The sequence below is a fragment of the Fistularia commersonii genome, chromosome 29, assembly GCF_037954325.1.
Source record: "Fistularia commersonii isolate RoL2024-O1a breed Wild chromosome 29, RoL_Fcom_v1.0, whole genome shotgun sequence".
NCBI lineage: Eukaryota > Metazoa > Chordata > Actinopteri > Syngnathiformes > Fistulariidae > Fistularia > Fistularia commersonii.
Genome location: NC_141312.1, coordinates 6414201 through 6428633, shown reverse-complemented (window position 1 = coordinate 6428633; position 14433 = coordinate 6414201). Strand labels below are relative to the sequence as shown.

General features: G+C 43.2%; 2 protein-coding genes across 3 annotated transcripts in view; both read left to right on the top strand.

The window, feature by feature from the left end:
* The first annotated feature begins 138 nt into the window (after positions 1-138).
* On the top strand, positions 139-6636 carry pcyox1l (prenylcysteine oxidase 1 like). Its single transcript, XM_086177103.1, has 7 exons — positions 139-506; positions 1530-1736; positions 1898-2072; positions 2639-2850; positions 3142-3282; positions 4541-4952; positions 5462-6636. Exons 1-7 carry the CDS (start codon positions 398-400, stop codon positions 5709-5711), a joined length of 1506 nt encoding a protein of 501 aa, XP_086033229.1. The 5' UTR covers positions 139-397; the 3' UTR covers positions 5712-6636.
* Positions 6637-6776: 140 nt separating this feature from the next.
* crebrf (creb3 regulatory factor) overlaps positions 6777-14433 on the top strand; it is a 31853-nt gene continuing 24196 nt past the window's right edge. The window contains exons 1-2 of one of the 2 annotated variants that reach the window (XM_086177101.1): positions 6777-10115; positions 10225-11845. The gene's annotated coding sequence lies outside the window, so the exon portion shown is untranslated. Of the gene's footprint in view, positions 11846-14433 lie in introns of both variants that reach the window. The other variant, XM_086177100.1, reaches the window with a different exon arrangement.

The following is a 14433-nucleotide window of genomic DNA, read 5'->3' as shown; positions in this document are numbered from 1 at the left end:
CCTTTTTTTTTTTTCCGAGGATTCTGCCCCGCAGCCCTGCTGTGGATGCAGCCGTGACCCGACGGTGGTACTCCGAATGATTAGTTGACGTCCCTACTTCCTCGGCCGTCCTGATTGGCTGAGGCAAGCTCGAATGCCAGGTCACGTGATATTGCCGGACGTGATGCAGGATGTCTGGCATCGCCACCATCTTCACCCAGCCAGCGCAGCATCCCCCTACAAATACCAAAAATGATGACGCAGCAGCCCGACATGTGAACCGCCCTGCTCTGAATATGCTCTCCACGTACAGGAAATAGCTCACAGACAACCTTTTCCGTCGTTACGGTAGACCTAAGTAAACAGAAGCATCCGCTTCCGCGGCTCCCCGCCCGGCCCTCTCCGAGCTCCGGCCACTATGGGTGGCCCCGTGTTTGCATCGCTTCTCCTCCTGCTGATAGCATGTTCGGCTGCCGGAGACCCCGAGGGAGCTGCTCACGTCGACGGAACTCCGCCTTCGAAAATAGGCAAGACATGCCGTGTGTTGAAACCTCGCCTTCGGGTGAAACTGTTTACCCTGCCTTTTTTTAGGGCGTAATCATTTAGAGGCGTGCAATTGCGTGCCTTGGTTGCACTGTTAGCATCGAGCCTTAATGAGAAGACAATTAGAAACCTGTATCAGATTAGCTAGTTAGCTGCTATTGTTTGCCAGTACACACTTGACCCTACTTATTTGTTTATTTATTTTATCAGAATTCTCCGTGAAAACCCAATTTAACAATTCATATACATTTAATTTAAGGGTAGTCGAGAGGTGTCCCCATAATACTTGGATACTGTGACCCCACAGACCCCCCAGTGACCGGACTGTTTCCACCCGGAAGTCTTTCAAAAAATACCATCTCGGCAGAAACAGCAACATTAAAATTTAGTTTTGACTTTTCATAATGTCACCTTAGTTCTTGCTAGTATTCCTTATTTTAATTTCTCCCTCACTTTCAGAGTCATAGGTTGAGTTTTTAACATTTCTAAGCCTGTGTGTATTATTTAACTTGTTTTTTTATTAATTCTCAAAAATGACAAATTAACAATTAATTCTTGTAATTTTCATAAAATTGTGTTATATATATATATGTGTGTGAATATATATATATATATATACACACTCACAAACCCACACACACGCAGTATATCAAATACTATTTTCAAAATGATGTTTTCCCATTTTTTTGTTAGAACCAAAATATTTTACCAATTTTTACAGCCAAATTTGACTGTTTCCTGTTGAGAAATATTCTGTTTCAGTCTGTCTTTTAGCACACTTACATCATATTTCAGATATTTCAGATTTCACAAGCTAATCAAAGGACAACAGAAAAATCGCAATATGATGGGCACTAAATGTTTTTATTATAGTTTCTTCGTACAGTGTAGTGATATCATATGAGTCTATGTAGTATCCCCAACCGTAACCCATGGATCTTCATAATGTTGGCCATTTAAAAGCTAAATCCTTCTCTCTGTCATTTGTTTTTCTGCTCTTAATCCAGCGGTGGTTGGAGCAGGGATAGGAGGCAGCGCGACAGCGCATTTCCTCCGCCAGCACTTTGGCCCGGAGGTCCAAATTGATGTGTATGAGAAGGGCGAGGTCGGGGGGCGACTGGCCACCGTAACCGTCAACCACAATGACTATGAATCTGGCGGATCCATCATTCACTCCCTTAATCTACATATGCAGGAGTTTGTCAAACAGCTAGGTGAGCTGCAGACACCCACAGTTTGTGCTTTTGAATGACTGCACAAGGAATGAGACGGCCTTGTTTTATTCTTAATCACAGTAATAATTATTTAGTATTCACTAAAATTCACAATATTAACTTCTCCCTGCTCGATGGTATGTCTCTTTCCCTTAATACAGGTTTAAAGTATCGTCGCACTGTGGCTGGTAAGACAGCCGTGTTTAACAGTGAGGAGGTCATTCTCGAGGAGACAGACTGGTATTTGCTGGACCTCTTCCGACTATGGTGGCGTTACGGCATAAGCTTCATACGCCTGCAGATGTGGGTGGAGGAAATTATGGAGAAGTTTATGAGGTAAGCGCACATGCGGCAGAATGTTTTTGTTTTTTAGGTCAGCGGAGGCCGTCCTAGTGCAGTGCAGCCCCCATGTCACTCGGTGAAACTGTACTAAACGCTCTTGTCGAAAACTTCTTGTCTTGGCAACTGGAGTTGAGTTTCTTCACTTGAAGACATTTCACCTCTCATCCGAGATACTTCAGCACTTCAGAACTGAACCGAAGAAGCTTCTCTTTAAACTCAAGTCCAGTTGCCAAGACAAGAAGATTTCAACAAGAATTCACCATGACCTGGATGACTGAGAACCTCAACAGACATGTAGTAAACATTCAGTGCCTTTCATTCACGCTCCGTAGTCCCACTGGGGGAAACCTTTGGTTGTATCCTTTATATCAAGCTCTATTTTGTCCAATTCACCATTTTGTTTGTTCGTTTTGAGCTATGACTAAACGCACTTGTGTACTGTTATACCTCAGGTTAATAGAATTAAGAAAAAAACAAATTGGAAATTCAGTGAGAGAAATGTACTCCTTAATATCGTCAATAATGTGCACCTTTGTATTGTTTGTGTATGCATCTTGTAGAATTTACAAGTACCAGGCCCACGGCTACGCCTTCAGCTCAGTGGAAGAGCTGCTGGACTCTCTCGGGGGGAGTGGCTTCATCAACATGACTCGAAGGCCGCTCTCCGATTCACTGCTGGAGCTAGGCGTGTCCCAGCGCTTTATTGACGAGGTCATCGCGCCCATCATGAGAGTGAACTACGGGCAAAACGTCAGCATCCCTGCCTTCGTAGGTCAGGTGACAGTGAAGAAGTGAACGCTTGCACTGTGTGAGGAGACAATGGGACGCAGCCAGTTAGATCAGAACACGCTACAGAAGTTGAGTTACAGCAAGAGGAGGGACAAGGACAGTGTAAGAGAAGGATATTTGAGAAGTGAAGAGAGGAATGAAAAGTGAGACAACAGTTAAGTCTGTGTGCGCAGAAGAACAGTAAAAAGTGTGGGCAGCTAATAATTGGTTCATAGCAAGCGGCGCTGTCTGATGTAACTGACAGTGCGTGTTTGTGTGTTTGTGCTTCATTCAGGTGCCGTGTCTTTAGCTGGTGCCCAGAATAATCTGTGGTCAGTGGAAGGAGGCAACAAGCTGGTGTGTTCTGGCCTTCTGAAGATGGCCAATGCCAACGTGTGGGAAGCTCAAGTCACCTCCATCTCCCCTGTCCCCTCCGGTACTTTGCCCTGAAATTGGCCAAATGCTTCTCATACATTTCATTTCTTTTGTTTTTACTTGCTTTAATTCAGTTATGAGTTAAAACCTGTAGAAAAAAAGGTTCTCATAACCCCAGTATATCAAATATTGGCTAACTGTGATGTAATGAAAAATTCTTACATCATTTTCTTGGTGTTATCCAGTGAAAATTTCATCTTGTTTTTAGTTTGTTGGTTTATCACATTCTTCAGCCAAAAATAGCCAAGCGTTCTCTGAAAAAACAGACGTTTCTCTAAAAATGACAGAATCAGATGGATTATTGCTGTTGAGCATCAATCATGATTTTCCATTTCCAGTCAGACAATATGATATTCTGTGTTTTGATAGGCAGGAAAAGACTGACAAAAATAATTTGATACTCATTTTCTTCCCAGTCCAAGATTCGTCAAATTAGGAATTGGTTGCTGTTGTTGCTGTCATCGAACCACTTCTTCTTTTGTTTTTCTTGTGGCGCATCAACAGTCGAGCTTTCTGGTGTGACTTTTTTGACAACAAAACAGAAGCGAAAGTGAAAATCATCAATTTCATATTCCCTGCTTAGAAACCATGAGATCGATCTAAAAATAAAGCTTCAGACGGGGAAGCATTTCATACATCACACATTTAATGAACTGTGCCCGTCACCTGGCATGGTGCTGCACTTAGTTCCTCACATGTCATTTTCCTGCTGCTGTGAAACAAGAAGCATCAGATGGCTTTTCAGCCTCATGAAGCAGTTTGAGCTGTCGATTGAATTGGTTTTCGAAGTATTGTTGATAAAATAGTCAGCACGCTTATGTTATTGACCGTATGAATGCATCCATTTGCGGCAACATTTTTCTCTCTCCTCAAACAGGTTGTAACAGAAACAGTGAATATATTAATAATATATTACTTGAATATTTCCATTTGCATTATGTAGCAGCTTCTAAAACTAGCAGTTGTTGTTTTGAGGAGAAGACTCAAAGGTGAGCTTGTTTTGATTCAGGCTGCAGGCAGCAATGGAAGGGTGGCGGTGGGGTTTGGGTTGAAGTTATTGCAAAATATGAACATATTTCTGGCATAAATTCTAATTTTGTCGCTTAGAGAGAGACTGTAATTCTGGAGATGATAAGGAGAGGGACTCCCCCGACTTGCCGTTATCAAGTCACATTTTAATTTGCCAGTTGCACTGCAGCAAATGGGAGAATGATTTCTGTCTGACTCCTTGCCATTGATGAGGTGCATTTGCTCCACAGGGGAGGCGCTTCAGTACCAGCTGGGTTTCACCACAGCAGCAGGTACCACTTCACAGATGTACGACATTGTGGTGCTGGCAACGCCTCTCCAGGCCAGCGTCAAGTCGGGCGTCACTCTCCAAGGTTTCACCCCTCCCTTTGACCAGCTAAGCGGCAGCTATCACAGCACCGTTGCAACCATCGTCCACGGCTACCTCAATACATCCTTCTTTGGCTTTCCTGACCCCCGCCTATTCCCATTTGCAAGCATTTTGACAACTGAGACGCCCCATCTGTTCTTCAACAGCGTAGCTAGTGTTTGTCCTGTCAACATCTCAGTGGGCTTCCGGCGAAAACAACCACAAGAGGCGGGAGTTTATAAAGTGTTCTCACCACAACCTCTGAGCAAGGCTCAGCTAAAGACTCTCTTCAGGTAAGCAGTGCACTTTAATTCTGAACACTTTGGCTATGTTGACGACTAAAACGTTGTTTTTCTGATGGAGGCCTGTTGTCTGTTGTAATGCAAGGAATGCTGAGACTCTACAAAAGCAAAATCAACTCTTCAGAAAAATCAGACCAATCTCTCTTCTGTCCTTGCTCTACAGAGCCACAAGACCCCCATCGCTAGTTAGCGTAGCACAACGAATGGTAGTCCATGGAATTTGCTGTCCCAAACTATGTGTTACCATCAGAGCATTTCCCCTCAAACCTAAAAAAAGCTCTTGGTTTAATGTTGTGAGTCGTGTTTCCACATGCATGAAACCATGTGCTGTCGTTTTTAAAGCCAATACACAGAACCTACTTTCTGGCAAAACTGACGGACACAATGATGAGAAAAACGACACAAGGCAACGACAGCAAAGTGAACAGAAGCACATCTATAATTTCAGTTAGCTCGGGGGGAAACATTAACTTTCCCTCTGTTATGTGCTCGATCTTTAGGTCGTACTACTCAGTGCAGGTGACTGAGTGGCAGGCCTACCCCTGCTACGGCAGCAGCCAGGGACTTCCGCCTGTGGAGCTCCACCCCAACCTCTACTACCTCAATGGCATCGAGTGGGCCGGGAGTGCCATGGAGATGAGCTCGGTGGCTGCCAAGAACATTGCTCTGCTCGCCTACCACCGCTGGAACAGACAGACGGACATGGTTGACCAACGGGATCTGATGCACAGGATCAAGACCGAGCTATGACCCCCATCGAACGGAGGAAGCAAAGTCGCTCTCGCTTAACGCGCTCATGTCGGGAGGCAGACAGCGCTTCTGGGTAATTGTGGTTAACAGGAAATCTTTCATTTCGACAGGCGCATTTTTATGCTTTTAGCCAAGAGGAGCAGGCTGCATTGGTTCAGGAGCTCACCAAGCCTTCTAGTGGACATAACCGGAAGTGCATATTTGGGAAGTACAAGTCTCTTTCTCATGAATGAATCATGACTCACTCAATTAACAGAAATAATGTAAAAGACCGTTATTAACCCAGGAAATGGGCTTTGGAAAATGGGGAAACTATTAGAAGTCACTGAATGTAACTGACAAAAAAAACCCTTTTTCTATTATAAGGTAGCAGTCATCAGTGTTCACCTCAGCCTCTTGCACACCTCCCAAATTACTTAACCTCTTAAATAATTTGTGACACCCCAGCTGTAGAGTTCAAATCGCTCCTCTGCTTTATAAGCACATACATATGCATGTGGTATATCTTCTTTTCCTTTTTTGGCTGTTCCCTTCAAGGGGTCGCCACGATATATCCTGCTGAATTGCTGAGCCGAGAAAAAAAAAGCCTGTAATGGTTTGTTTAATTGTTCGTGTAAAGATTTGCCAGTATTTCAACTATTCAAACGGGTTAAGAAAAAGCCAAGGTGTTCCCAAGCTATATGCATAAATACATTTATTACTCCCGACAGACAGAAGAACAAGAGGACACTGGAAATAATTGCAGCACTGAAGCCTTTTTTGGCATATGCATTATTAGCTGAAGGGCCAGTGTCCTAGAAGATATGTTCTTTGAATGGTCCTCAGCACCGGTTCAGGATTTCATATTGATGACAGCTGGATTGAGAAATGCAGCCGCTTTCAAATGATTGTCGACAAGAAATAAAGAAGGCATTGGAGCGTGGAATACGCAAGTATATCTTGATCTGAGGTGAAAATGAATGCGCGTGTTTCAGATCTCTGCTCCTTTAGGTTTTCCTTCCGAGACAGTGACAGTTTTCCGCTTCAAAGGGGCGAGGGGAAAAAAAATAGATAATTTCATCCCAATTTAGGAAGAAAAAAAAAAATCTCTTTCAGATTCGTATCATGAATTGCAGTTTGAAACAGCTGAGTATTCGACAACCCTCCTGGCTCACAAACCAGCTGCTCTGGAGAAAATAAAAGGGCAGTGATCACTGTCAGTAACTTTAATGGACTTGCTGTTAGCTTGAACTTCACCTAGGAGATCTGATTAAAGTCATCTCAGTAGGATTTTTTTTTTTTGTAAATTAATACAATCATTACCCAGTGACTCATAGGAGAAACCCCTGGCATGCACTCTTACCACCCTTTCATCAGACTATTTCATTATCTCCCCTTCCTGTGGTTTTTGTTGCGTAATCCAGCGGAAAGAATTTATTTGAGCGGTGGAGCCAACAAGCTTCCACCCTGGACAGAATCAAAGCCGAGGACAGATCCCCAGAGCTGCTGGTGGGGTCGACGGCCGCTCCCTCCCATCTCAAGTCCTTAAGCCCCACTGATATCACGGATTTGTTTGTTTTTAAGGCTATATTTATGGCTAAAAGGGCATGGAGAAGGCCTTTCTGTATCCCAATATGTCGAGCAGAATTTTTTTTTAAAGCGCAGTCTATAGAAAACCACGAGAGTCCAAATGCCACCGTTGCTAAATAAAGCAACGAGGTCACACTTCAGGTTAATTTAAATGATGGTGGTCGAGCCGATATTAAGGCGGTATGTCGGTACTTTATTCATCCCACAGGGGGAATTCACAGGTCATTTGACTTGTCATCTGAGCATCTGTACGTGCGTTGAATTCGGTTAACAGCGACGCCATTTACTGAATAACACCCTTAACTAGTAAACATCGAGACATTCATATTTGATGGAATGAGTTGCGCTCAGTCAGTATGAGGAAGTCATTAACATTAACATTTATTTTGTGTGTTTCCATTTATGATGTTTCCTTACCTTAAATGTCCAATTGACAACATCATTTCACATCTTAACAACTTCAAGGTTGATGTGTTTTTGGTTATGAATTCCAACGCTGGATTTTGATTTTACTTTCCAGCTAAAATGCCACGTCGCTCCAATTTGGATTCTGACATCCTCTTGTCTAATATTGTATGTCAGTACTCTTGCGTACAGCTCAAAAAAAGTATAAGTAAACAGTGTGCAAAGAGAGTTCTGTTTCTACTGACATAACCTTGGACATGGACTTTTTCTTTTTTTCTTTTCCTCTCCCAAAGATTGACATCTACTCCAAAAACTGGTTGGGCTCTCAAAGTTGGACCTTTTGAACCCTCTCATGGCTTTTTATAAATTCACTCAAAAGCGTATTTTGCACTTTACCTAAATTGATTTAGGTATCAAGTTGAGGAACCATCATATATTTGAAAATTAATTACAATTAAAATAATCTGTATCTGTGGAAGGGTCCTGGCTAACTCTGTAACCTTGGTAAATCTCAAAACGTGATGCCATATATTGTTCCTTTCAAACCACCTGAAAACAAATCCCGCCTGGTATGAGACATCTGGATTGTGGACGATTTGAAAAAAAAATCAAGAATTCTCTTTGGCGTCTTGCCTTCATGGGTATGACTTGCAACAAATGTCCTTTGGCCAAAATGACTAGTCATCAATCAAGGTTTTAATTCTGTAATCTTTTTTTTCCAGCTCTGTAATTTGCCGAGCTGTCATCTGCTCCTAAAGTTGCAAGCAAACACCCCGAGCAGCTTACTGCAGATAAAGACCATGACATTGAAAAGTAGAAAGTCTATTTCCTGGATATTAACAGTATTTCATCTGCGGATTCACGATGACTGTAAACATCGAACAGCTTTTCTAGCAAATTGAATATCTTGCTAATTTCTACATGCCCCTACAACTTTGATCCACCCAGTGTGGACGTTATTTGTTAGAATGAAGTAAATTTAATGGATTTGTTGTTTTCCAACCCTGTCTGCCAGAGATGCACCTCAGGCAACAGTGGCTTATTGAACAGCCATCAATAATTACAACAGAAGAAAATAACTTGGTAAGAATATTCCTCAGAGCGCTCTCATTTTCCCCGCCAAAATGTTTTTCTTGCTAGACCTTATTTTGCCACTCTTCAGTCATTCGAAGTTAAATTTTGTATTTATTTTTTTGTTTTAGAAAAGGCAAGGAGGAGAAGGCATAAATGCACACATTCCAACTGGCAAGACATTACTTTTTTGCTATACTCCAGTTTGGGGAAAATTTTCAGTCGGTCATGGAATTACTGATGTGGACTCTTATTATTTATCATCTTGAACGCAGTGTTGACAAATACCCATTTGTCACGAACAATGTAGCACACACAGATGTCAAATATCCCACAAATAATAGTTTTATGGATGAGTCTGCTGCAAAGTGGCGGCCAAATCAGGATGTATCAGTCAGGATTATCTATTTTACTTGGGGTCAAAATTGAAGGAAGATCCTTATCTTGTGGTAAAATTGTATGAAATCTTGTTATGAGCATGATTCTTGGGATTTTTATGGCCTGTTTAATTCAAGCGGTGTTAACTTCATTTGGAACAAGCAGCTGTGCCAAGGTTATGCCAGTGTTTTTTTTTTGTAGCTATTTTCATTGCTGTTTTATTTTGCCTAGGAGGCTATGTTTTGAGTGTTATGCCTTGTGAGCTCTTTTGAGTGTGTGTTGATCCTTCCACGTTTACTCAATTTCATGCCAAGCACTGATCAGAATGCTGATTCCCTTATCATATCTTTATGTATTGACGGTGCAAAAGTTGAGGTAGAGAGCCCGGCAGCAGCTGAACAAATGTTCACAACCGCACCTCCGAGCAGTACCACGGAGGACGCAGCGCCCCCGGTGGACGGAGCTGTAAGGCCAGCTCGGGCAGGTGTGTCTCAGACGATGCAGTTTAAGCACAGCCTAAAAAGAACGGATGAATCTGCTGCTGTGCAAAAAGATTGGCTGCTTAGTGGCAGTTGAACAGCGGTACAGATCTCCTGAATGCCACCGTGCAATGTGCAGAATGAGTAAGCACACAGAGGACACAGTGCGGAGGCACTGCTTCTAGCTGCCAGTGCAGCGAGGAAGCAAGGGCTTCTGTCAGGTTTATAACCCTAGGTCTAAACGAGGAGGTGGAATCCAGTGTCCACAAGGACAGATGGGTGTTCTTATCGCCTAGCAGCACACACACGGACAAAGCAAACACAGTCCTACTCTCTTGGCTCCAATAAGGCACAGGCGGAACAACACTTTGATTGACACATGCTCCATCAGCATGATCCATCTACCAAAAACGCAGCTGTATTTCACCGTCTCGCAAAACCTGCTAAAATACCGGCACGCCGGTATAACTAATTCCAGAATCAGACCTTCACCTGCCACTGGGTCTGTAATTATCTCCCTTGTAAGAAATTCTTCAATGACAACAATTATCTTGTGCACCTTTTGCTGACAACCATGGCCATGTCTTGGTTATCCTTCTTATTCTACTCAGCCTCAGGTAACACCGGAGGTAATGCAGACCAAACAGAACGGCATTCATCCTCCCGTAGACGCTACCGGCCGGGGCCGGAATTTTAGCCACCGTCTGGGAGCATCAGGGGGCCTGAGCACAAGGTACTGGACTGGCTACTCTCAATGTGCTTGCAAAGCAAACAGCAGATGGTGACAAAGCCTCCCATTGCCTTCCAAGTCTCAGGTGGCCAAGCGATAAAAGGAGACGGCAGCAAAGGGTCGAAGAGGATTTTTGAGTGGATGTGTTTCCAACGTGCTCATTCTTGTATGGAGGTCCACCTTATCGCCCGAAGGGCAGGTCAATGGCAGAAGCCAATCAGAGCACTGTGCAGATATGAAAAAATCATAACATGACTTGACAATATTCAGGATGCTTTGGAATCACAGTGGATACACCGAAAAGTTTAATGCCACTTAAATCGGAAAATCCTGGAAAGGCACAGAAACACGGCCCATATTTAATTTTCCTATGTCTAATCGTCTCCCGTCCTCGCCAATCTGGCAGTGCTCTCTCCAGGCCGTCTGATATGCGTATGATCCATTTACTCACAGACTGATCCTGAAAGCAGAAGCCTGCGGGCCTGCTGGGTTCCAACTGCCACCAGCGCAAGACAAAAACCTCCAGACAGACAGACAGACAGACGGATGGGGCAGATGGACAGACAGGCGGACAGATGGATTGGCAGACAGGAGAATATAAATGCGCCCCCTCCAGCCACTGCAATTGTTTAAGAGAAAGAGTTGAGTTTCCATGTTCTGTTGGCAGACTAATGGAAGTCACAGTTTACTTTGAATGTTCCTGTCTTGTGATCTTGTTTTCTTTCACTTTGGCTCAGGAAAACGTTCAGACCCAGAAGAGTACTAATGTTTCATGTGTTTCTGCCGAGAATGAGAACAATGTCAGCACAATGTTGTTTTATGGTTTGTTTTGTCATATTTTGTTTTGTTGTTTTTTTGGGTTGTTTTTTTTTTGCAGGACGGGACTATGAACTCATCTTGGACAACCATTTATAAACAGTGTCTACAGGCATGCTCGTTTGGTCACTTATGAGTTTTATGGCCATGTTTTCCCATTTGGTAATACTCAGTCACAGTCCTGGTTCAAGAGAGAAGCCTCAAGAATATTTACCTTTTAAACTATTTCCAATATGAAGTGTAGGTTGGTTTGTTTGTTTTGCATCTTTTCAAATGTCCAGTCTTATGTTCTGTACTTGGTTGCATATAGTGATTATGACTTTTTGGATCTTGTTTTTTGTGATAATTTAAGCGATATTATATTTTTCTTGTAGATTGGAACCGCGGCCCCCTGTTACTCAAATGTGGCGGCTGATGATTTTATGTCTATTGTTATATTTCACGGTAATAGTGAAATATTGAATCAACCCTTATGGATCTGCGCTCCCATTGGCCCCACGGCACACCACGTGGTCGGGCAGTCACGCGCTTTCCAGGAACCCGTCAGGAAGAAGAAAAACAAAACAAACCCGAGAGAGCTGTAACAGCGTGTAGACTCCATTGAAAAGGGGGCCTTGTTACCTCCAACCCGGGAACCTACACGAGGTTGGAACACATTACCAGGCGTGTGCATGAGTGTCCACGAAGTAAGTGCGCTGGTTTTGGGTGGGTTCGGGGGAACTTTGCCGAGCTGTGTTTCGGCGTTATCGCCGCGATGGAGGATTAGCTCCCAAGCTAACGGCAGCTCGTTTATTGTTGTGCGTCGGGCTTCAGCTGGGATGAGGAAGGGGCGGACGGAGGGAGGCCATACTGACTGTGAGCTGCGGCCGAAAAGGAAGCAGGAGTCCTCGGCTCTGAGCTAAAATAAACCCCACGGACACAGGCAGAGTATGCGCGGTTACACGGATAGGGCGATCGAGTTTGTCGCGTTTTTTCCCCCCGCTGGTTGTTTGCGGACAGATTTGTTGCTAGCCGTCGCTCCGGGGCGAGCTGGGACTGAATTTCGGTCACTGTCAAATGTCAGTCCTCTCGCCGTGTTATTTTTAAGTAACCCCCGGTGGTTTTCCCCGAAATAATTGAAATGATCTTATGTATTCTTCCTCACATATGGTGGGTCCAATGACGGGTCTTCGTGGTTTATTGAGCCGCATGTAAGAAAGGTGGAAGCTTCGCTGTGTTTTATCATCTTTACAAGGTTATACATTGCGTTAACCCGAACATAATAAATGTCAGTTGTGGCATTATTTGTTGGAACCGAACATGTCCGGTTTTAAACCTGCATTCGGGCCAGTGAAATGCCCAACACGGACTTCTCAGCAGCCCGAGCTGTCGGTGAGGTACACGCCCCCCAACAGCAAACATCCACGGCTGCTCCGACCTCGGCGGCTGTCTTTCTCTCCCTCGCTGCTGCAGAATTAAACCGCACTCTCGAAACACCTCGACCTGAACAATGTTTTCTTTAATGATTAATTTGGATTTTCGCCAAAAAAAAACAACCTGGTGTTTATCAGCCGATTCGCGTACATCAACTTTGGTGTTTCCTTTGGTGTGCGTGAAAGCAAAGCGCACGTCACGGATATTCGTCAAATCCCGTGTGAAGCGCAGAATTGCGGCGAGTAAATAATTTTATTCGAATATAACCTGGCTATCTAGGCCACGGGCATGTAGGCCTCCAACTTGTTTATCTTCTGCCTCAACCTACAGTGAAACGGGCTATTTATTATGAAGCAGCTGCGCTGATTGACGTTCTCGCCGACCACTCGGATTGTTCTGGAGGTGGGGCGTCGTCTCCCTTCAGCCAATAGGAAAGGAGGATTACGTGGGTGTTGGCACAAACAGGTTAGGTTGAGGTTTTGTTTTGCTTTGCTGAGGGTCCGTGATGAATGCACTGTCTCAAGAAGATAATGACATTTATGAATGTATAAGCCTCCCAAATGATTATTTTGTAATTTGAATGGCAACACATGTTTGGTGCAAAATTTATCACTTTTTTGACGCCTAAGAATGAGGCGTTTAGTGCTTTTTCGGAGTGGAACGTAGCATTTCACATCGTCTCCATCCTTTTTCTTTCCTCTCTCTTGTAAGCAATGTTTTTGCTCTGCTCTCGGATTTGCCTTTCTGCACCCCACTTCTTTTGTTAGCAGTATTCAGAGTCCCTGTGCTCTAGTGTTTTTAAGTGTTTTGTTATCTTTTTTGCCTCTAAAAGTAACCTTTTTTACTATCAAATTATTTTAAAGCTAAGTCCTTGTGTTACAGGAGCACATTTTGATGTGAAAGACCGCTTTATACAAGGAACCCAAGAAAGGGAGCAATACGTGTCTCAGAACCCAACATTATGGCTGGAAAATGGATTAGAATATAATATGTTATTACTCTGTGTAATATCCTGAGTGTGTGTTCATTTCAGTTTATTAACCGCAATCAGGAGGTTGATTCTGCACTTACCAGACAAAAGGAATAAAAGAAAACAGCTATCAAATATCTTTAACTTGTTAATACATCTCACCTTTGCTCTCTTGTTATCTGTTTCTTATGCTGCTGTCGTGTTGGTTTGAGTTTCATTTCATCGAAACAATGTAAGGCCCTATGTTGTAATTTGCCTGTGACTTAAATATAGCTGGATTTTTATCTTTTTAGAACAATGCCCTTCATTTTTTCTTGAAGGGATGCTCTTGCTTTTCTTTGAACATCCCTATAAACGCAAAATGACTGCTTGGGTTCTGGTAGAATTCCTCCCTCTCGGTTTTTATAATTTAACTCCTCTCCGCGTCTCCCCAAATTGCGTTACCTTGTAGCTTAAGTTTTCTACATAGCTCGCTCAGATTATAAACTCTCAGGAGAAATGCTCCAGCTAGAACTCAGAAATGAACATTTTCCATTGAGGAAGTTGTGCTTTCGTTTATCTCTCAAGCCTCGGATGAATCTTACCTAAATTATATAATCACCAGGAGCCTCTTTTGGATATTCACAGAGCACTCCCATTCAACTGAAAAGCTTTATTAAATGCTTCTCCAAGTTTCATTCACAGTATTAAAACTTGAAATGTTAATTTGGTGTCTGACTAAATTACTAGGAATCTCCAAAGCCACGGTGTTTAAACAGAACATCTGTTTCTCAACAGCTCAACATTATCAGAGACAATCATCGCCTGTATTAATGTTGTTGCAGTCAGCGAACCACAATACACATGTTGAATGTTACTATAACATAGCAATTATAAATATGATTTGTAAAG

What these genes read in the sequence shown, in the direction of transcription:
- pcyox1l (XM_086177103.1), top strand. Translation starts at nt 398, where the DNA reads ATGGGTGGCCCCGTGTTTGCATCGCTTCTCCTCCTGCTGATAGCATGT. An exon ending in AACTCCGCCTTCGAAAATAG is followed by an intron (nt 507 to 1,529) that starts GCAAGACATGCC and finishes CTCTTAATCCAG; the next exon opens with CGGTGGTTGGAGCAGGGATA. An exon ending in CAGCATCCCTGCCTTCGTAG is followed by an intron (nt 2,851 to 3,141) that starts GTCAGGTGACAG and finishes TGCTTCATTCAG; the next exon opens with GTGCCGTGTCTTTAGCTGGT.